Genomic DNA, 23,999 nt, shown 5'->3' with positions numbered 1-23,999 from the left:
TCCACCGTAATAATCTGCTTACGATTAAACAAATGTGACCTAAACCAATCAAGCGCTGCACCAGACACGCCATAAGTAATTTCAAGACGTTTGAGAAGAAGATTTTGATCAATAGTATCAAAAGCAGACGATAGGTCAAGCAAATTCAGCAAAGAACATAAACCATTGTCTATAACAGAGAGGAGATCATTAACAACCCTAACAAGTGCGGTTTCCGTCGAATGATGTTGCCTATAAGCAGACTGACATTTTTCTTCAAGACAATTATTTTTAAGATGAGACAGTAATTGTTTCAAAACAAGCTTTTCTAAGATTTTAGAGAAAAAAGGAAGATTAGAGACAGGGCGATAGTTTTTAAAGTTCTCTTTATCAAGATCAGGTTTTTTCAAAAGGGGTTTGACATGAGCAACTTTGTAAATGTCTGGTACAGCACCTTACTGCAACGAATTATTAACAATACATTTAAATGGTGTTAGAATGAATCACCATGGAACTTGTCAAATATTGTTTGGATCGATTCAGATGAGAGTTCTTTCCTGATGGTATCCGTTTTTTTCTTTAAAATTTTGACCAAAGCGAGTTGGTAGATCTGCACGATCGATTAAAGATGGGAGAGCTTATCGCGTCTGTTGTCCATGCAGTACCTTGGTCAAGGCAAAGAATTGTCTCGAACGTCCCACGTTTTTCAAGCTGTCCATAGAATTTCTTTTTGGCCCTGAAATTGACGGTTTTTGTATCATTTCTAGCCGCAATGTACCGTTTCTTATCAACAGCATCTATGGACTTGAGCCATTTTCTTTCTGTCCGCCTCCTGGCTAATCCGGTCAATTTTATTTCTGTATTATACCAGGGTGTCGGAAATAGTCGAATAAATTGTTATTAGGTACATATTCGAATGGAGGCACCATTTCTGGACAAAATGCAGTTTGAATTTTGTAATTATCTTAATTAGGTCCGAAGTTATTTGCCTTTGAAGGGAGGGGGGTTAAACAAATTTCATAATTCATACTAAAATAATTAAATAAATAAGTAGAATAAAGCCCTTCTGTAATATAAACCAAAGATTTTTACTTTATCTCCCCCACCCTTTTTTCTTTCTTTTACCCTTCTTGACTACTCGACGTGATACTTTGGGAGGAGAAGGTTCGTGTCAAGCTTCATCCTCGCGGTCGATTGGCCTCTCAATACTTTAGTTACCATGTCGTTCGTGATTTAATTTTCGTTTCGAAATATTAGTATTGACTTTTACATATCAAATATTATTGTAAATTATGAAATAAAATTGAAACAAAAAATGCGTTAATCGCATGATTTTATTGATGACACACTAGTCTAATTCAAACAGGACAGTAAATTAAATGTTTGACTATTATCTACTTATTCTGTTACCCGTTTTGTTTATAGCCATGCTCGGTCGATATACTGACTCAACGGCAGTTTGTATTTACGCGGATTAACTCTCATTTCAAAGATTTCAGGTCAATTTGGAAGGTTTTTCGCTTCGATAAATTTCAGAAAAAAATTAAACTATATATAAGCTTCAAATGGTAAAATCCTTTCGTGAGAATGTAGTAGGTTGGATACTAAAAACGATGAAAAGAAAAAAACCCGAAAATCATGCTGATAAAGATTTTTCACCTTTATTCGCTAGTATCTAAAAACTAGCTTGTGCGACATCCGAGGGGTTTTGCCAAATCAGCACAACCCTGATTTGAGTGTCCGAAATTACCGAAAACTGATACACTTAAAAATTGGCAAGCAAACATATATGTCCCGATCAAATAAACTGAATAAGATAAATGAATAAATAAAAAGATTAAGAAATATATAAAAGGACCAGTTATACACACACACACACACACACACACACACACACGCATATATATCAAGTCCTTGATATATATATATATATATATATATATATATATATATATATCAAGGACAACTAAAGCCCTACTTGATATATATATATATATATATATATATATATATATATATATATATATATATATATATATATATATAGAGAGAGAGAGAGAGAGAGAGAGAGAGAGAGAGAGAGTATTCGGTATAATAGCTTTAAACATCATAGAACCGGCTCTCCTTCACCATGTTAAACCTAGGAACAGGAAGCGAAACGCACGCCCCAAGAGACGACAAGTGGCATTCACGGTTGCCAGTTTGGCATTTTAAATGCCAGATTCCAAAAATCTGGCATTTTTGAAAACCGTTTGGCATTATAAAAATCATTTGGCATTTGGCATTTTCATTTGGCATTTTCTTTTCTTGTATATTATACTTCAAATGACACATTTTCTTAATTAAGTTTCATAAGAAACACGAAACAGTAAGTTTTCTTAATTGTCAATAATTATTTAACTGTTTACGTATTTACCTTTCATGTTAATGTATTTCTTTTTCATTCTTAAAATCCAACCGTGGTGTAGTGGTTTAGCACTCCACTTAGTTGTCAGTAGGTAAAAAATTACCCCAACAGGAAATTTAGTATAATTCAAAAAAAAAAAAAAAAAAAGAAAAGAAAACACGCAAGCCACCAGGATATGATAGTAAATTGTCTATCAAAAGTGAGTAGTTTTCTTTTGGGGGTGGGAGTCAACAGACTTTGGCATTTTTTTGAGTGTTTTGGCATTTTTTGAGTCTTCCCCTGGCATTTTGTTGAAAAATAATCTGGCAACCCTAGTGGCATTCACTGGCATCCACTGCATCACCTCACAGCAGACAACCGGCGCTGTCACAACAATACAATCACCGACGGTGCATTCCGTTCCTGTCGTCAGGTCATCTACCATTTTCTGTTTTTGTTGTATTGTTGTTTTTTAATTATTTTTTTAAAGGCGGGCCGATGGATTAAATAGTTTGATTCAGAATATTATCATCGATTTAAAATTATGAATTCATTTGGTTTTCTCTCCCATTCCCATGTCCCATGGCCACAGGATACTCTTACTTACTCTTACTTTTTCTACTTTACTACTTTACTAACAATTTTTTCCCTTATTGATTGTGGAAAGCGGCATGAATGTCAAAAGTCAACAAATGACACTAGGTAAATATGAGTTCTGTCAAAGTCTTCTTTATGATGTGACAAACTCAAACAGAACGTCTAGGAGTAGGAGCCAGTCGAGTAATGAAATGTATAAGTATAAGTAGATATATTTAATATTTAGACATTTGAAGATAAAAAAAATTACATGACAGCACCAGCAAGTGCCACTTGAAGTGATGATTTTTGAAGTTGAATTAGAGGCCAGTCAAAAGATACTTTTTTTTCCTTCTCAAAACTGACAATCCTACACATCATTGACAGATAAATGGTCTAGTTTCCTCTTTTCAAAGAATGGTTTTTATTTTTTTTTCTGTCTTATTTAAACGATTAATTTGTATCTTATATTCATTAATTGAGAGCGAGAGGGGAAAGAAAGAGAGAGAGAGAGTTTATGTTGTCATCGTCTTAATGTTTATTTTTACCTATTTTTATCCTCAGACTCATCGCACAACATCAGAATGAAGCCTACCATTCTATTCTTTGTGGTTCTCTTGTGTACCTGTTTTGGTGTACATAGAGAAAACTTCCGCACATGTGACCAAAGCGGCTTCTGCAAGTAGGTTCAGATTCATTTAAATACCACTGACAAATTACATTCCATTTCCATAGTTGGTCTTTATTGCATCAAATATTATCTTTTAACATTTTAACCCTATACTTATACTAAATATTTTTAAAAGGGAGAACATCTAATCTTTCATGCACTAGGAAACATATTATCCTTAACCTGAGGATGTCAACAAAGAATCATCTATATATGTCTGTTAGCCAATTAGTGATTGTTATTTTTGCTCACGCTGTACCTGCTTTTATGGGGGTGCTCAAAGAAAAAGGATGAATAACCCGAGTTGTTACATCAATTCATTTATTTTAACATGGTGTGATGAGGGCCATTTCAATTGTTTTCAAGTATTAGAAACATTACCACATAAGCTGGTATTCAGATGTTTATTTTGACAATTGTTTGAATGATCATATTTAATGAAAAATTGTTTTCATATTTTTTATAGGCGTCATCGTAATATGGAACCTGGAACATCTTCCTATGTTGTTCAGCCTTCGACTCTTCGTTTGTCCAAAACTTCTCTGATGGTGGAAGTAATCAATACCGATAACAATGTGAAATTTTTGTTACAAGCCTATGGCCTACAGCATGGTATATTCCGTGTTAAATTGGTTGAAGCTGAACCAATCCGAGAGCGATATGAAATTCCAATCGGTCTGACTCTTGTTGCGGAACCAGACCAAAAAGAGTAAGTGCATTGAAGAAGGCGTATCTTTCTTTTTTTTTTGGTAACGTTTAAAAAAAAAAAGAAGAAGAAGAAGAATCATGGATTCATAGGAGATTATGTTCGGTATTATCATTACAAATGTTCAATATTAGAGAGCTCAATATAACTATTGTGTTGACACTGGCAACATTTCACAATATTTTTTTTTCACGCCCAGCTGTAAGCATTGTCAGAATTATTTTTAAGTTGCGTTAATGCTGCATTATTAATGAGTCGCTAGTTTCTTGTCATGTTTTAAAATCCATAAATAATGATAATGGTCATTTGTGTTTAGTATTTACTTAATGATTAGACAGATAGTAAAAAAAAACTCGAGCATTGATATCGCGCAATATCCAGTGTTTTACAAGGGGTTCTTAGTCAACTGCAACAATTTACTTCTTGGACCAGACATGACATCTGTTAGGCGATGACAGAATTTTTTGTCGGCCAGAGACAATGTTGTTAACAGTCTGGTACTCATTTTACACATGAGTAAGGTGAGAGAATGTGAGCAAAGAGCATTTTCCAAGGACTCAACTATGCAAGGATGCGAACCCTGGACCCTCTGGACCACATAGTCTCACAGTATTGAATACAGATTCAATGGTGATTATTAAGAGACATTATATGTTGAATTCAAATGTTTTATTATAGATTTTCATGAGAATTCTATTTTTTATATGAAAAGGCTTACTTATCATGGAGAGAAAGATGGTCAGATGGCTTTTACTTTGGAAGACAACAAGATGATGATCAATGTAAATCCCCTGAGGTTGGACTTTTTCATAAAGAATGAACCAGTTACAAGCTTGAATGCTCAGGGTCTTCTCAAATTCGAGCACTCTCGTATCAAAGAGTAAGTAATGCTGTATAATATCATTCAGAAAAAATACCACTTTTAAAAGTATACAAAAGTATTCCATTCATCAAGTTTATCTCCTACCATTCTATTCTGTATTGATAATGAGATGTTCTTTTGTCCCATGGTTTTTATTATTTGATTTGATTTTTTTTTGATTTTTTAAAATTTTTGTTGGTTTTTTTTTTGGATTAATTAAAAGATGATATTACGTTTTTAAAAATCCATTTAATTTAGCACAACAGGTTAAAGTTAGCATATTTTTATTTTATTTTCACTAGAATTGTAGAGTACTCACCACATTGTGACTTGATTGCCTTAACTGTTAAAGTAAGTTAATAAGAAATATATGTATATTTTGTGGTATGTGGGGGTCCTGATAGCTCAGTTGGTAGAGCACTCACTTCACATGCAAAGGGACCAAGATCGATCCTGGGTGCATTTGAGATTTTTTCTGATTCCCTGTCCACCCAGCAGTGAATGGGTAGCTGAGTCTGTTAGATTTGGTGGAAAGTACTTTGTGATAGACTAGTGTCCTATCTAAAGGATAACAAGCAATTGCTATTGTCCGTTTCATGGTATAGAAACCGGGATAAACTCTGGCTCCATGGGCCCAATGGCTCTGAAGGACTACTTTTTTTTTTTTAATTTGTTTTTTTCTATGTATGTAAATGGTTGATTTGCAGGGGGCATTTAGGCATTTATTGAGATTGCTTGGTTGCTTAAAAAGATGGAAGAGCTTAAAAGCAAAAAATGCTACCTGCTAGCAAATGCCTGTTTTCTTCCCTCCCATTTATTTTTGTCAAGGGGGTGGCTGAGCCGTGTTGGATCCTCTCTAGTCTCAATCTTTTCAAACCCTTTCAGAACGAAGCCAGAGGAAGATGTCGCAGCACCTGAAGGGGAAGAAGGAACTGAAGAAAAAAAAGAAGAGGTTTGTATTGAATTTTACTATCTGATTTTCTCAAATTCTCTTTTTGAAATTTCATCTAGCAATGAAATGGAATCATCAAATTTCCCATTCTGCCTTTTAAACTATGAATTAGCAAATCCATTCTTTTAGCCTTATTTCATATTCTATTTTATTAGGCCTTCTCACTGCAATATGTTGAAATGAGGCAGTTGACCTCTTTCTTATTTCTAGCTTTTTAGCTTTCTAATTTTAATTACATGAAAAGTGGGATTTTGAGTATATTAGGAGTTGGGCTTTTTTAGGACCATTTCGACTTTGAAAACTGTTTTGTTCTTTTTTTTTTCCTGCATCATGAAAATGAATTAAAGCTGTATGTATTATATTTATATTTTCCAGCAACCAGCAGTAAATCAAGAGCCTGATATGTGGGAAGAAACATTCAAAGGACACGTTGATACTAAGCCCAACGGTACAAATTCACTTTTCTTGTGCTAAATATCCTGCCTATTATATAGATCTCATTTGTCTTTCATCCTTAAGAATTTGATTTTAAATCCTTTAATCATAATTTCCAGCTTTCAGTTTGACCAAAAATTGTTTTTCAGAACATTGTTCAGAGCTTGAATTTTTTTTATGGTGCTGGCAGTTGCATGTGTTATTATTAAATAGTCAGTTTCTTTTGGCATATGACATTTTAAAAATAAATCTATTATTTCAGGGCCAGTGTCAGTGGGTGTAGATATTACATTCCCAGGGTTTAGATACGTGTATGGAATTCCGGAACATGCTGACTCTTTTGCTTTGAAGAGCACAAAGTAAGAATTTTGCATTTTTTAAATTGCTAAAATAAAAGATTTGTAACCTAAATTGTTTTACAAAATCAAATTTTCTGGGTGGGGTTCCTGACCCCCCATAGTGGCAGGAAGGCACATACTGTGTCTTCTATCTCCCTATTTCTGTTTTCCAGCATGCTTTCTGTCATTGTCTTGTAATGAGATTTTGTCCTCGCCGTGGCCAGATACCCTGGCTGCGAGGGAAACAGTCAAATGTTAGAGTTTTGGGAGATGATATATTTTTGTCTTATAAATAATCTCTGTTATGCACTGTAATATTTTTTGTGTTGTTTTACATATATTTTGTTTTGTAAACATTTGAGTGTGTTCCTCTTACTGGGAACCTGTGCTTGTGTCAGGATGAGACATTTAGGTGATCTCAAACTTCTACACATGTTCCTTATTTGAACAAATTCCCCTTTTGTCTTACTTTATCTTGGGTGCTTTAATTGTAATTCCATAACCTTTTACTATCTCATTTCTTCCTTTTTACTGGCGCTGATATGACCTAAATGTGTTGCAAGTGCTGTAAAACCCTTAAAAACAAACAAACAAAATAAAATTTTGATAGTTTAAGACCTGTTCATTTTTTCAGTTGGAATACTTTTAAGAACTTTTTTTTAATCTTTTAATAAAAATTCAATGATTTATTTCATTTTACTCCAAAGCAATTCCCAAAGCTTCTTGTTACTCCATTTTTGTTTTATTTTTTTTTTGTTTATGTAATAATCCATGATTATGAAAGTCCACTATTATATATTTTTATTGAGACAAACATTGCCAATGGCCTTGGAGTACATCTTGTCCCGAGTCAAGGCTAGAAATGGAATGTTTATATTTTCATCCAATCTGAATATTTCTCAAATGTGGTTTAAAAGCTTCCATATCATTTGGTTTTTTGAACAGCGTGGCTTGTAGAGTGCTCAGGGGCAATTTACAGTATGAATGAATGGATAAGTTAATTGTATTACTAAAAATTGTATGCATCATAAAGTTTTATAATCTTCAAAATGAAAATTCAGATTCTTAGATTGAAAACAAAATTCAAAACACATAAAAATTTGGAAATTGATCAAATCAGTATGGCAATACATTTATGACATAGCCCCTCACTCAACAAAAAAAAATCAAAAAAATCTGGGGGAGTCTTTTGGGGGCAGGAGGTCACGTGCTGTGTCATCTCTCCTCCTATATCTGTTTTCTGAGTTGCTTTCTGTCTATGTTTTGGAATAGTTTTGGGAAATGATATTTATTTTCCTTGTAAATCATGTTTTGTTTATGTATTGTAATGTGTTTTCGATTATATTAATGGTTTGTAAACTCTCAGTGTATTCCTCATGGTGGGGTCCTCTGCTTATGTCTGGATGAGACTTTTAGAATAGTGGCCAACTGTTCTGATAAAATCGGAACTGTCCTGAATTGGCGATCTGGAGAAAATTAAAAAAAAACAAAATATTGGACTGTTACATGTATGGAAATGACCCTTGCATTTTGTTTTTTTTGACTAGCAAATTAAAACAAGGAACAGAAAAAACTTTAAATCTAGATTATTTTATATAATAATAATAATAATAATAATAATAATAATAATAATAATAATAATAATAATAATAATAATAATAATAATAATAATAATAATAATAATATGACATTTATATCGCACATTGTCATCACAGATATATTAGTCCAAGCATACTGCTGTTTTGGGTCATGACATTATTGTGCCTCAGGTGTCCCAATTTAGCTATGTTTAAGGTGATCTCAAACTAAGAGTACACTGATAATATGCTCTTGGAATCTTAATCTGCTACCTATTTGAAACGCCCCTTTGTCTTACTTTTACTTGTGTGCTTTTAATTTTAATCTATAATTTGTTGCTTTTCTCATTCATTTTCTTCCTTTTTACTGGTGCTGATATGACCTGAATAAGTTGCATGCGCCATAAAACCCTTAAAAGCAAAAACAAAACAAAATATAAAATAAAAAGTGTAGTACTTTGACACTCTAATTTTTAACATTTTTGAATACCTCTAAACTTCAGAAATATCGAGATTCAATTGCAAAGAGATTCCAAGCCAATACGCTGTGTTACTTAAAGCCTTATCTTAATCATTATAATTTGATTTTGAAGTAGACATGTAGAACAATTTAGAATGTGAACATCTCAGATTCCAAACAGGTTGGAAGTAATAACCCATTCTAGATATGAAGATGTATTGATTGCATCAGCCTTCTCACATTTGCTCATTTTTTAAAATCCTCAGGTCCACTGATCCTTACAGACTGTATAATTTGGATGTGTTTGAATATGAACTACACAATCCCATGGCATTGTATGGCCATGTTCCATTCATGGTTGCTCACAAGTAAGTCTGTATTTGAAGAAGGAAGCAAACAAGAAACATGCTCATTTAAAAACATCAGTTTTCATATCGTGACATGATATTTTATATAACATTTTGAGTATTTGATTTAAATGGTATCGTATAACATACTTATTAAAAATGATACTCTTGAATGATTTATTAAAAATTCCCTTTTCCCTTTTCCATTTCTAGTGAAAAGAATACAGTTGGAGTATTCTTTCAAAATGCTGCAGAAGGTTGGATAGACATTCGCTCAAATATAGCTGACAAAGTAAGTTATATTTATTTCATTGATTTATTTAACCTATTCTTGTGGGCATAGTATTTAATCTTATCTTGTATGATAATTAATTATAATTGGTAAAACGCCAAGCGAAGCTCAGTATTTGCATTTTCTTTTTTCTAAGGAAAAAAAGTGATAAGAAAACAAACAACAACAAATTAAACAAACTTCTTAAATAATCTTTCCCAAGGTCTAAGGTTGTGTTTTGTCACCCCTTGCCAAGCACTTTGAAAAGATTTTACCAAATAGGGATTCTTTAAATTATTTTTTGTTAGTTGTTGCATGCAGCAGTTTATTCATCCATTTTTACTATTGTATTTTAACAATAAGACCGTTTTCCAGTCTGTGTTCTCCAACTTGGCTGATTTTGTGACTGGTAACACTGAAATCCCTCAGACGGACACTCACTGGTTCTTTGAAGACGGCATCATTGATATCTTTGTGCTTCTCGGACCTGGTCCCAAGGAAATATTCAAACAGTATGGTAGTTTGACTGGAAACACACCTCTACCTCCTGTAAGTCTATAACTATGATACATCAGAAGAATCCAGAGGAGAGAAATATATATTTATGTTAATAGTTTAACTTTAACTAGGTTTTGTCGATATTGAGATACATGCGTGCATTTATACACATCTGCTGTATTTTAGACTCTTTGAAAACATTCTTCTTAATCACCTGTCAGGCCTAGCACAGGGAGGACTGATAGTGGGGTGGGAGGTACTGATAGTGGGGAGAAGTGGGGAAGTTGCCTTGCTGGATCGCTTGCACGAGAAGTCTATGATGAGGCACATAGAGAATATGTAACTAATCATGGTACATGTAAATAATAAAACAACAAACTCGCATCATAATGGATACTTTCTTTTGAAAAGGATTTGTTATCCATTATGATCCTTTAAGCCAAAAGGTCTTGTGTAAGAAATCAAAAAAAGAGCTAAGGAACTTTTAAAAAAATACCCCTGTGAATACTGATATCTGTCTTTGAATGTTAGTTATTTGATATGTATATATAGTACATAATCAAAATCATTCCTTCATTATCTACGCTTTTTGTTTAAATCTGTCACCTCTAACAAACTGCCACTGGACTTTGGATAGGGCTGGTATCAGTCAAGTCACATTGCTCGTGCACCTGCTTGATGGGTTAACTCAAGAGAGGTAGCCATTAACCTGCGGTGGCAAGGACATATTTATCATTCAATATAATTTTCCTGCCTGGCAGGAATTCTCCAGCGAGGCATGACGCTTTGTCACTGTGTTGCAACAGCAGCAAAGAGCAAATTTTATCGAAAGCGCAATATCATATGAGCGACATCTGGCAATCCTCATCCTTAGACAGGAAGAAGAGAAAAACAACCCTGAGGAATGCGGCATGATGCCATCAACCTGTGGTGGCTAGAATATATTTATCGTTCAGTCAAATTTACTTGCCTGGCAGGAATTCTCCAGCAAGGCAGGACACTTTGTTACTGTGTTGCAACAGCAGCAAATAGCAAAATTAATTGAAATCGTCATTTTGTACAAGCGACATCTGACAACCTTCGTTCTTAGACTGGCAGAAAGGAAAAACAAGCCTGGGGAACACATCACGTTGTAGTAAGTTTGTAGCTCTCCCTGAAATTAGTCATTACTATTGTATACCAGCTGAAGCACAAAACAATTAACTGTAGTTTTGCAATATGGGCTTTGAAACATTATTGTATTGCTATGAATAGAATTGTACTTTATTTTAATCAAGCCTGTTATTATATTCATTAAAAATATTCTAGAAAAAATAGCAAATAAGAATTTAAAAAAAAAAAAAGAAAAGCTATGACTTTGTTTAAATATTTTTTCTTTCAAATTGAAATTGTTTTAACAAACTACACCATAAAATAAAATATACTATTTGGTGCATACGTAGTATTAATGCAATGCATTTTGGTCTGTCCTTAGCTTTGGTCACTTGCATATCACCAATGCAGATGGAACTATAATGACCAGGATGATGTCAGGAAGTAAGTGTTAAATGTGATCCATTCTTAATATAGTTGCTTACCTCTCAGCACATTTTGAATACGTTTTTATCAAATTTCTATTACTATTAAGCTTTCAAAATATTTTTTTTTCTATATGTGTCACTTAAGATCAAGAGATTTTTATAATAGTTCTCATTATTTCTTTAAGGTAGGAGTAAGTAAATATGAAGTTTAAAATTTATCTTTAATTCTAAAATGTTAGTCATCTTTTATGATGATTGCACTGTAATTCTCCCATAGTGGGAAGGGGGGTACATACTGTGTCCTCTATCCCTTATATCTGTTTTCAACATGTTTTCTGTCTTTGTCTTGGAATGAGATTACTTGGTTTTGTCCTGGCCCTGGCCTGAGTCCTGGCTGGGAGGGAAACTGTCAAATGCATAGTTATTGTTTTGGGAGATGATATTTTTTTCCTTGTAAATCATCTCTCTGTTATGTATTATTATATATGTTATTTTGAATGTATAATGTAAGCATTTGAGTGTATTCGTCTTTGGATTTTGTGCTTGTGTCCGGATGAGACTTATAGTGATCTCAAACTAGGTACATCGGTGGTATACTCTTGGAATATACATCTGATCCCTATTTGTTCCCAGTTCCCCTATGTCTTACTTTTTCTTGGGTGCTTTAATTGTAATTCTAGAACTTTTTACTATCCCATTTTCTTTCTTTTTACTGGTGCTGATATGATCTTAATGTGTTGCAAGTGCCGTAAAACCCTTAAAAACAAAAACAAAAAACAAAGCAAAAGCACTGTGTAATTCACTGTAATTAATATCAAGGGCAAAATAAACAGAATATTAAGATAAAGCATGAAAAAGATGATTGAGGAATTAAGGTAAATAGAAAGCTAGAATGTAAATTGGTTATATATTTAGATAAATATATTTGATCTAATTTTCAGTGTGGACAGGACCATGGATGAATTCGACATTCCATTTGATGTCATTTGGTTGGACATTGAGCACACTGATGGGAAAAAGTATGTTTATATTGACTTAATCACTTCTAATCTAAAATTATAATAAAATTGGACGCATTACGACATTGAAATCCCATTGTTTAAATAGTCTCTCAAACCACTGAATGGATAGCAACCAAATATTTCAAGACACATTTTGTACATAAGGGAGTGTATTTAGGATGATATTTAATTTAAGCGTTTGTTTAAAAAAGTACAAACTTAGATCTTTTTTTCAACCTTTGGTTAATGACCCAATTACGATCAGTTTATTGTAGAAAAGATTCACACATTCGACTACAACTTAGAATCAAGCAATAATGTTATTATCATGATAAGATTTCTTCTGCTATGAAGGAAATCCTATGTTGGATAGTCTTTCGAGATCAAGATTTAGCCAATAGTTCTAAACCTGTATACTTTTGGTCAGTTTGATTAAACAAACCTTTTCACCCCACTTAAAGTTTTGACCATATCCACCACAAAAGTAGCTGCTTTATTATTGTTTGTTGTGATTCATATTCGGTGACACAGAAATCACTACAACTCTATGGCAATGCAGATAAATTTTGGAGGACTATGGAATTCATTACCAGCATCAGAGTTCAGCTTTGATCCTACTTTGGTGGAACACAAGAAGAAGAACATTATTTGGTGCCATTAGGTGCACAGCATGGCACACTGTTGTGTTTGATCATTGGATTGAAAAAAAAAAAAAATGAATGTAAACATTTCACTAACCAATTTGTCATGTGTTGTGACAAATGCTTTAGTATTATCATTGTGTATAACCCAGTTGATAATTTAATTGAAAAGTGAGGTGCCACTTTGGTGTATTTTAAGTCAAATTTTAATAATGAAATAAGTTTTGAATATTGATTGATTTGATCGTCTATGTTTGTGATGGAAAGATTCTTTACGAATTTGTAGCCTTTCATTTTCTCACCACGGGAGGGGGATCAAGATCCAAGATTCGGTCCAAGACCAGGGCTCCGCTTTAACTGGATATTTGCAATATACCTTGAATATGTACTCTTTTTAAAATTTAAGCATTCTCTTTTCTTATCATAAAGAGTTCAATTTTATGAAATGTAAATGTTTCTGTGCAAGTTGGTTGGTTACCGCTGTTTGAATTTTATATTGTGATTATTTATGATAATGAAATGAGCAGTAGAAATTGAAATTTGAATGTATCGATCACATGTAAATTTTTTTTCTGTTATAGATACTTTACTTGGGATGGAAGTAAATTCTCTAACTCTGTAGGAATGTTGCGCAATCTGTCATCTAAAGGCCGGAAGATGGTGACCATTGTGGACCCTCATCTTAAGAGGGAAGATAATTACAGAATCTACAAAGATGCCAAAGACAAAGGTCTGCTCGTGAAAGACAACAGTGGAGGTGATTTGGATGGCTGGTGCTGGCCAGGTAAGCGCTGTCAAAATCATCCACCCTCTTTTGTGCTGTTGTGTTGTGGTTGCACTGAAAGGCTGCATTCGCATTGCTCCTGTCTTTTTATTTTCAATTTAAGAGTGCTTTTCTACTTGGATTAGTGATAAATGTGTTATGTAATCAACTGTCTTGTGCTCGCGGACACAGTAGTGTGATTTATTGTGGATATTTTGTTAAAATTCAAATGGATTTTGAGAAAATACGTTAAAATATTTTGAGAAATTAACTTTCAAAATTACACACAATGCAATGTCTTCACACATGAAGGAAGAGCTTATTTCCATAAACAAACCACCTAAAATAGAGGAGGATTTTTGGATTGCCTCAGGAAAGTGAACTTATTTAGGCGACTGTGTACGCATTTGATTTTATTTTAAAGGAAAAAAAGTAAAAACAAAATTAAATTATCATCTTTAATGATCTTTACCTAGGTCTAAGGTGTCCTAGGATGAAATCCTCTCCCTTTGCCAAACACTTAAAGAGATTTGACCAAATAAGGATTTATTTTCTATTGCATGTAGCAGTTGATTTATCCATTTTTACTTTTGGGTTTCACCAATATGACTGTTATACAGTTGGTGTTCTCCACTCTGGATGATTATGTGACTGGTAACATTGAAATCCCTCAGATGCAATAATATAATTTATCATTTAATTTATTGAGTTTGACTTGTGCAAATTATTTCTGGTTGATTTAGTGTGTTTATGCAATGTTCCCCTCATTTAGTTATGTAATTTATTGAATAAATAATTATGTAAAGTCCTTTTTATGTTCATAATTAAAAGAAAATGATCGTGAGAGCCTTAAATTTTTTAATATTTTATTTATTAAAAAAAAAAAGATTTAGGGGATCCTGTTAGCTCAGTTGGTAGAGCACTTGCTTCATACACACTGGGTCGAGATCGATTCTGGTGAAGTCGAAATTTTTTTGCTGACCCTTGTCTACTCAGCAGTGAGATATATATATATATATATATATATATATATATATATAATATATATATATATATATATATATATATATATATATATAATATATATATATATATATATATATATATATATATATATATATAATATATATATATATATATATATATATATATATATATATATATATATATATATATATAATATATATATATATATATATATATATATATATATATTATATATATTATATATATATTATATATTATTAATTATAATATATAATATATTACCCATTGCATTACATCTGTTTAGGATCCTCTAGTTGGCCTGATTTTATGGAGCAGCATGTCAGAGACTGGTGGGGAGAGCAATTTTCTTTTGACAACTATGAAGGGACAGCTTCCAATCTGCACGTGTGGAATGACATGAATGAACCGTCCGTATTCAACTCAGCGGAAATAACCTTTGCCAAAGATGCCAAACATTTGTCAGGAAGAGAGAATAGAGAGGTTCACAATGTATATGGAATGGCAGTAGTAAGTTGAAGCTAACATACAGTTTGTGTTAATTATCTTCTTGGTGCTTGAGCTTCAAATAAGGCTGTAAAGTCATTCCGCATTAAAGACTAAAGTTTTCTTAAAGTATTGTGTAGAAATTATTGTAGTTTAAGGTAAACAGTAATGTTTTCCAGTTGACATCAGTAATATTTGATTTTCACGCTTCATACTACTCATTTGTAGAATGATATTAGATTGGAAACAGAATATGCTTGTTTAAAAACTTTTAATTGACTGAGAGTTATATCATCTGAGGTTTTAGCATGATCAATAAATGTTTTCTTTCTCATTAGTTCCATTGATAATATTAGTATATCACTTTGCATTGTTCTTATTAAAATTTAAAGAATACAATCCTAATTTAAGCCTTTAGCCATAATTATGATATGTTAAAATTTACTTGATTAGGAATATGATGAGAGCAAAATTTATTTTCATCTAGTTAGAACTTTAATTTTTAATTAAGCTTTTAGGATTCAAATTTTTATTTGATTCATGCTATGAAGAGTTTAACTGATTTGTCTAAACAGCACCAGGCAACATTTGACGGCCTCAGTAAAAGATCAAATCATGAGGAACGACCCTTTGTCTTAACCAGAGCATTTTTTGCTGGAAGTCAAAGATCAGGTACATCTTTTTTTCTCTTAAAATGTTTTATTTGTAAAGTTATAGGTCTAATCACTTTCTCTTGATTTTTTTTTTTATCAATACAAATATTGATATTTGATATTATGTTTTATTATCCCTTAGTTCCATTGCTTTGAATGGAAATTTTAAAAACATATTCATGATTTATTTTGTTTTGAGGTCTGTCAGTAATATTTCTGTATCCACTGTCATCACCAGTTATGCTTAGCCCCTTGAAGCCATGTTACAACTTTCATACGCGGGTGGTTGGATGGGAGCATCACCCTTGAATCATATACCTATGATGTTCGCATGGGTGTACGATCAGATAGTGATGTCGTTTCTTCATCTCTTTACTAGCCTATCCTGCTTCTTTGGTTTGTGATTGTATTTTTGACAGGGGATATTTTTTTTTCTGTAAATCTTCTGCCTGTTTGTTCTTGGTTATTTATAATTTAGCTTATGATATCTTTAGGTTATGATTTTGATTTACATTTGTACTATTTTTGTTAGATTGCTTGTATTTTTGTTTCAGCGGTCTCTCATATAACCTCAATTGTGTTGGAAGAGACCTAAAGCAACAAACAAACAAAAAAAACAAACAACTTTCATAACATTCAGTTGATCTGTCTTGGTGTCAACTTCTTATGCTCAATTAAAATTATTGATAGCTGCTCATGAATGGGGAAAGTAAGTTAGAAAATATATGTCCTTTTGCTCAGGGGGTCACAATAGATTCATTGGTAGAGCCCGGAATTCACAAGCAAATGGAGTGATCTTGAATCCAGGTAGACTCTGGAGGTTTTATGATTTTTTTCCGGATCTATCTGTTCACCCAATAACATCACTATTCAAAAACTTGTAAATTATTGCCACTGTCCAATTATTGTTTTAGAAACGGAATGCTCTTTGATTCTATGGGCCCCAGGGCTCTGTAGGATTACTTTATTTTTGTGCTCTTGAGCGAATTTATGGATGGGCTGATTAGGTCAGTCTTGTGCTCACCTCTATAACCGTTTATCCTTTGACCCGCTTCGAGATAACCGCTTCCTGCCTTTGTCACGGAGTGACCCATTTAGTTTTCTCTAAGCTCTAGTTGGTTTCTTGGCTGAGAGGGAGGCAGTCAGATGTATGTAGATATTTTTCTTCTATCATGGGAATCCTCTTCATTTCTCTTGACTTTTTGAGAGATTGCTTTTGTATCAACTATTCTCTTTTTGAATATATACCCCTCACTGATTGGTCAGCTTTAAGGACAAGTGGGCTATCCTGCATTTAAAAAGATTTTGCAAAGGTTGCTCTGGCCCAATGTTTTTACTTTATTAGACCTCTTTTATTTAAAGATCATCCAAGTTCTAAATGAAACACTGGGATTGCGTGCTGAGTGAAATTTGTCTTAGACATTTTAAAAAAGTGAGAGAGAGTGGACATATGAGTTTTGACATACTGGGTGGGGATCCTGACCTCCCATTGCGGGCAGGGAGGTACATACTGTGTCTTCTATCCCCTTATATCTATTTTCCAACATGCTTTCTGTCTTTGTCTTGGAATGAGATTACTTGATTTTTTACCTGGCCCTGGTCAGAGTCCTGGCTGGGAGGGAAACAGTCAAATGCATAGTTATTGTTTTGGGAGATGATATTTTTTTCCTTGTAAATCATCTCTCTGTTATGCATTGTATTATGTTTAGTTTACATATTATATTATATAATTTGTAAGCATTTGAGTGTGTTCCTCTTAGTTCGGGCCTGTGCTTGTGTCTGGATGAGACTTTTAGGTGATCTCAAACTAAGTACTTTGACGGTGTGCTCTTGGAATCTACATCTGTTCCCTATTTGAACCAATTCCCCTTTGTCTCACCTTTTCTTTTGTGCTTTAATTGTAATTCTAGAACTTTTTACTATCCCATTTTCTTCCTTTTTACTGGCGCTTATATGACTTTAATGTGTTGCACGCGCTGTAAAACCCTTAAAAACAAACAAACAAAAAGTTTTGAAATATTATGGGATAGCCCAAGTGTTCTCAAAGCCTACCAGTTTTTTTTGGGTGCTTGCTTAGACAAACATTTATCTTATATCTTTATCATCATTTTCTGTTTTGTTCTTCTGCTTTGATGTAAAATTGTTGCAAATGGCATAGAAATCTAAACACAACAATGTCTAATTTTGATTAAGTCAATATATCACGCGTGCATCGAATGGTAAAATTTATCCATTTTGAAATTTCAGGAGCAATTTGGACAGGTGATAACACAGCTGATTGGGGCCATTTAAAAATCACCATCCCCATGATGTTGTCCTTAAACTTGGCTGGCATACATTTCTCTGGGGCTGATATTGGTGGCTTTTTCAAAAATCCAGATACAGAATTACTCACCAGATGGTACCAAGTACGTACAGATTTGCCTCATATCTTTTTTTCTTTTTCTTTTCAATTTTTACCAAAATTGATTGAAAAACTTTTTTCTTTAAAGATGGATTATTTTGCATTTCAGAACAGAATAATTGATCCAGATTCTTTCTGTGTGTTGATTTGATGTCGATTTAAAATTCGAAAATTCCTTGTCAACTCCATGTTTTTCTTAGCTTTTTTTCTTTTAAATGAAGAAGAAATACTCAGAGGGACGAGGAGTGGTGTGGCGGGGTTGTAGTAATTGAATTAGGCACTGATTTGACTTAAACTTATCTCATGCACCACTATGTCTTACCATCATAAGAAACAAAACATTCAGTGAACTGATTAAACAGAAACATACATGTTCACGAGGATTCTGCTTTCAAAATAAGCACAATCCTTATTGTCTCCCATTTTTCTTCAAATGTGAAGATCTTTACTTTCTTGTATTTATTTCTTTATAAAAAGGATTAAGTTTACTTTTCAAAATATTTTAGGTTATTTGAAAGGTGTCACCTCAATTTTAAAGTCTGTCAGACTGAGGAGTATTTGGGAAAGAGCTTTTAAAAAGAACTTGTCAGTGTCTTTGCCTGGATTCGAATTTGGACCTTCATATCCAAATGGAAGTGATTTTTTAAGTCACTGTAGAGATTTCTTTTTGGACATTGTGGTCAAAATTAAGACTTTAAGTGGGAGATTTTCTTATTTTATGTCATAAGTCGTAGTTGCAGGTTTTTCTAAGTGACTTCTGAATTTTTGGAGAATTTTCATTCTTCTTTTGTCACGCCCAGAAGGCTCTTTAATGCATATTGTGCTTATAGATCTGCTTTTGATAACGATGTCATTAAGTTGTTTATGGTAATGACTTAAAAGGCAATTTCATCATTTTTCACCTTTATCAATACTGCAACACCTCTGCCATGTTAAATACAGTCAAAACTATTTTATTGGAACAGAACTGCTATGCATAAATCATACCTATTAAGCAACACTCCTTTTAAACAGATTCCTTGGAGGCCATTATCATTTTTGGTGTTTTTTTGTTGTTTTTTTTCCATTATCAGACTACACACTTCTATTGTAGTAACTATAGTAACAATAATATAGAGTGTCTTTTCTGTTGTCAAATTTTTAAGTAACATTCCATGATAATTAAGTTGCTTTCAAAGCTCACACTAGAGTCAAATATTTGATGTCTTTACTCTAGAAAATTGTAGCCAATGACAAACATTTCTGATTGAATAAACGGGTTAAATGAACAGCAATTCTTCCAGAATGGCTTTATATTGTCAGGGTAATGGTCTGTCTTTGTGTAGCCATGATGAAATGTAAAGGGGACATCTCCATTTTTGATTACTTCAAATTTGTAAGGAACTATTAAAAAACAACCCTTCACATATTGAATCATATTGAATACATCTATGGTATTGTCTTTACTTTGTAGCCTTGAGGTTAAGAGCAAGTTACTTCCTTCACTTTAGCTCGCAGTTCTAATGCTAAACACAATTGGGTCTCATCACTCAAACTTGATTTCTCTCTAAAGGACGAAAGAAAAACCAAACAAAAAAGAAGAAAAAAGAAAAACCCAAAACAATAAAAAACAAAAACAAAACAAAACAAAACAGGCAAGCTTATTTCAACATTGTTGACAGAGTGATCGACCATATAGCACAAAGCAATTAAAAGAAAAGAAGAAAAACTCAATTAAAAAAAAAAATAACAAAACAAAATAAAACAGGCAACCATGTTTCACCATTGTTTACAGAATGATCAACCATCTAGCACAAAGCGTCAACATGTGTCAGCTGTTTTCAATCAATCACACATTGCATTGCCTTAAACAAACACAACGTACCTCACCAAAAGTAAATAGACAATTGGGCTTGCTATCAGAGACTTTAAGATGAGAGGTCAGGCAAATTTTATAATAAAGAATTTGCCGTTAGTGATAGATACAACGGGGCTGTGCTGTGTTCTATCCTCCTATATCTGTTTTCCAATTTGCCTCTGTCTTTGTCTTGGAATGAGATTACTTGGTATTGTCCTGTCCCTGACCAGAGCACTTGGCTGGGAAGGAAACAGTCAAATATATAGTTATTGTTTTGGGAGATATTTTTTGTCTTGTAAATCTGGATGGGGTTCCTGACCTCCCAATGTGGGCAGGGATGTACTTACTGTGTCCTCTATCCCCCTGTATCTGTTTTCCAATAGCAATATCTGTATAGTTTTAATTTTGGGAGATGATATTTTTTTTCCTTTGTAAATCACCTCTCTGTTATAATGCACTGTATTATGTTTTCTTTATATTATATATGATTTGTAAAACATTTATTGAGTGTGTCCGTCTTTGTGGGTACCTGTGATTGTGTCTTGATGAGACTTTTAGTGATCTCAAACTAAGTACTTTGATAGTGTGCTCTTGGAATCTACACCTGTTTCTTATTTGAACCAATTCCACTTTGTCTTACCTTTTCTTGGTTGCTTTAATTGTAATTCTAGAACTTTTTACCATCCCATTTTCTTCCTTTTTTACTGGCGCTGATATGACCTTAATGTGTTGCAAGTGCCGTAAAACCCTTAAAAACCAAAAAACAACAACAATTGTCTTGTAAATCATTTCTCTGTTATCTTATATTTGTTGTTTTGAATTTTTATTGTAAGTATTTGAATGTATTCCTTTTAGTAGGATCCTGTGCTTGTTTCTGGATGAGACTTTTAAGTAATCTCAAACTATGTACAATGATAGTGTGCTGTTGGAATCTACATGTTCCCTATTTGAATCAATTCCCCTTTGTCTTACTTGTCTTGTGTACTATCAATTCTAATTCTTGAATTTTTAAATTATCCCATTATCTTCCTTTTTACTGGCACTGAAATGGCCTAAATGAGTCGTAAAAGCCATAAAACCCTTAAAAACAAAAACAAAAACAATGGGGCTGTGGTGTTCATGGTTAATGAACCTAACTATTCATTTAAAAGAAGGGGATGTTTCCATTCTTATTTTGCTGAACAGAGTCCATATATATATTTTTAAAAATAATTATAAAGTTTGGTTGCGGGTGGTTGGATGGGAGCATCACCCTTGAATCATATACCTATGATGTTCGCATGGGTGTACGATCCGATAGTGATGTCGTTTCTTCTTCTCTTTACTAGCCTATCCTGCTTCTTTGGTTTGTGATTGTATTTTTGACAGGGGATATTATTTTTTCTGTAAATCTTCTGCCTGTTTGTTCTTGGTTATTTATAATTTAGCATATGATATCTTTAGGTTATGATTTTGATTGACATTTGTACTATTTTTGTTAGATTGCTTGTTTTTTTGTTTCAGCGGTCTCTCATATAACCTCAATTGTGTTGGAAGAGACTTAAAGCAACAAACAAACAAACAAAAAAAACGTTTGGTTAAATTGGAAAAATAATATTCTATAATTTTTTTTTTTAATTTGTGACAGGCAGATAGTTTCAAGTAAGTGGCTGTTCCATTTAAAAGCATTCCAATCAGCGAGTTCAATCGTATATATTTGTTTTTCTCTTTACTCCAGGCCGCCATATTCCAACCTTTCTTGAGGTCCCATGCACATATAGATACTAAACGCAGAGAACCCTATTTATTACCCGAGGAAAACATGCAGGTAGCAAGAGCTGCTCTGAAAAAACGATATAGCTACCTGCCCTTGTGGTACACTCTTTTCCATGAGTCTGAGAAGACAGGCATGCCTGTCATGAGGGCCCTTTGGATGGAGTTTCCACAGGAAGTGGAAGTCTTCACTACTGAAGATTCATTCCTTCTAGGTAAATATTCCTATGTATACCATAATTTGAAACCTGAGCTTTTCTCAAAGTAACACCTCAAAAATTACTAACAGATTCTTATTATCTTCTAGATTTATTTTCGGTAATCGGAGCATCTGTGCTAAATAAAAGAAGACATTTCCTTAACTTGCCAATGTGGTGGATAGGTCACTCCGGTATAAAGCATCATTGCTGTCATGAGCTGTTCCTTTTTCATATGACCCACTCATTCTACAATTATTATTTTGGTGAAAATCTTAAGAAAACCAAGAGAAAGAGTAATATATTACACAACCCTCTTTTGGATATTTTAACATTAGAACGAATGAAATAAATAGATTCTTGGTTTTCAAATATTATTGAATGTACTTAAACTTCATAGGTAAACAATTCAGTCATGAAATTTATTTTTAGGGTATAGTATTTCACTGTTATATCACTCTATCTCCAATCCTCATACTTCTAGTTTATGGCATTTATAACGATAAGAATCTTCTATTTACATTCATTCACTTTGTTTTCAGGAAATGCCATTCTAGTCCACCCTGTGGTAGATCAAGGTCAAACCAATACTAACATCTACTTTCCTGGACAGGGCACTGTGAGTGACATTGCTAATATTATCCTCTTCTTCAACAACAGCATTGCCGTTATCATCACTCTCATGATCATAACCACTGTCATGATGATGATGATCATCATCATTATCACTATCACCCTTACCTTCACCAGCAGCATATAACAACAGCGGTATTATCTTCCTCCCCATCATCATCATAATCATTATTGCTATATCATCATCACAAGATCACCCTCACCACCATCATAATCATCACTTTCTTTCTTTCTAGTCAGCTGATCCTTCGTAGGACTTTGCTTCCTGAACTTTCTTGCGAAACAGATTACGGTTTTCCACCAGTCTACTTGCTTGAGTTGTTGTCATTCCCAGCCATTCACATATATCTTGTTCCCAGCTTCTTGTTGGTCTACCTCTTCCTCTCTTGCCGTCTACCCTTGTCTGCAGAATGTGCTTTTCTAATGATTCGTGGCGAGTCGTATGGCCAAAATAGTTCAGTTTCAATTTCTTTACAGTAGTTTGAAGAAGAATTGGTGATTTTATTCCGATCCTTCTCATGACTTCTTTGTTTGTTTGTTTTTCAGTCCATGATATTCTGAGTATTTTTCTGTAGCATGCCATTTCAAAAGCTGTGATCTTTGTGCTCTCTGCTTTGCTGATAGTCCACGTTTCGCATCCATATGTTGCAGTTGGGAAAACAACACTTTTGAGGATTTTGATTTTTGTTTGAATGCACTGCCCTTTCCAGATATTATTCATCTTTTCTAGCTTTGATCTTGCCATTGCTAGTCTCCTCCTGATCTCTGGGGCCGATTTCCCGTTGTACTCAATCCTGGCTCCAAGATATTCAAAATTCTTTACTCTTTCTATTTCTTCTCCATTGATTTTTATGATGGCATCTGTTTTGCACTTGTCAGTATTCATGTATAATCATCACTATTGCTACATAATCATCATCATGACATCACCCACACCACCATCACAATCATCATTATTGCTACATATTCATCATCATGACATCAGCCACACCACCATCGTAATCATCATTTTATGACATCTGACAGTTTTCTTTTTAAATTATTCCTTGC

At 33.5% G+C, this 23,999-nt stretch overlaps 1 protein-coding gene across 3 annotated transcripts in view; it reads left to right on the top strand.

Annotated features, from left to right (window-relative positions):
- The first annotated feature begins 2,133 nt into the window (after positions 1–2,133).
- The window catches only part of LOC144977079 (neutral alpha-glucosidase AB-like), a 33,643-nt gene continuing 11,777 nt past the window's right edge, over positions 2,134–23,999 (top strand). Inside the window, exons 1-19 of one of the 3 annotated variants that reach the window (XM_078921846.1) lie at positions 2,134–2,163; positions 2,702–2,798; positions 3,506–3,623; positions 4,078–4,320; positions 5,030–5,197; positions 6,065–6,131; positions 6,507–6,579; positions 6,829–6,925; positions 9,208–9,309; positions 9,502–9,580; positions 9,935–10,108; positions 11,532–11,593; positions 12,519–12,596; positions 13,801–14,003; positions 15,274–15,497; positions 16,049–16,145; positions 18,374–18,534; positions 22,085–22,334; positions 22,859–22,935. In XM_078921846.1, coding sequence (XP_078777972.1) covers positions 3,526–3,623; positions 4,078–4,320; positions 5,030–5,197; positions 6,065–6,131; positions 6,507–6,579; positions 6,829–6,925; positions 9,208–9,309; positions 9,502–9,580; positions 9,935–10,108; positions 11,532–11,593; positions 12,519–12,596; positions 13,801–14,003; positions 15,274–15,497; positions 16,049–16,145; positions 18,374–18,534; positions 22,085–22,334; positions 22,859–22,935 — 2,253 coding nt within the window. In that variant the 5' untranslated portion in view covers positions 2,134–2,163; positions 2,702–2,798; positions 3,506–3,525. Of the gene's footprint in view, positions 2,164–2,701; positions 2,799–3,505; positions 3,624–4,077; positions 4,321–5,029; positions 5,198–6,064; positions 6,132–6,506; positions 6,580–6,828; positions 6,926–9,207; positions 9,310–9,501; positions 9,581–9,922; positions 10,109–11,531; positions 11,594–12,518; positions 12,597–13,800; positions 14,004–15,273; positions 15,498–16,048; positions 16,146–18,373; positions 18,535–22,084; positions 22,335–22,858; positions 22,936–23,999 lie in introns of those variants that run through there. The other 2 variants (XM_078921837.1, XM_078921856.1) reach the window with 2 other exon arrangements.

The sequence above is a fragment of the Berghia stephanieae genome, chromosome 1 (genome assembly GCF_034508935.2).
Source record: "Berghia stephanieae isolate SIO BIC M18660-M18661 chromosome 1, UCSD_Bste_1.3, whole genome shotgun sequence".
In the NCBI taxonomy this organism is placed as follows: domain Eukaryota; kingdom Metazoa; phylum Mollusca; class Gastropoda; order Nudibranchia; family Aeolidiidae; genus Berghia; species Berghia stephanieae.
Note: the sequence above shows the minus strand (reverse complement) of the source record. Positions and strands in the feature narration are given on the sequence as shown.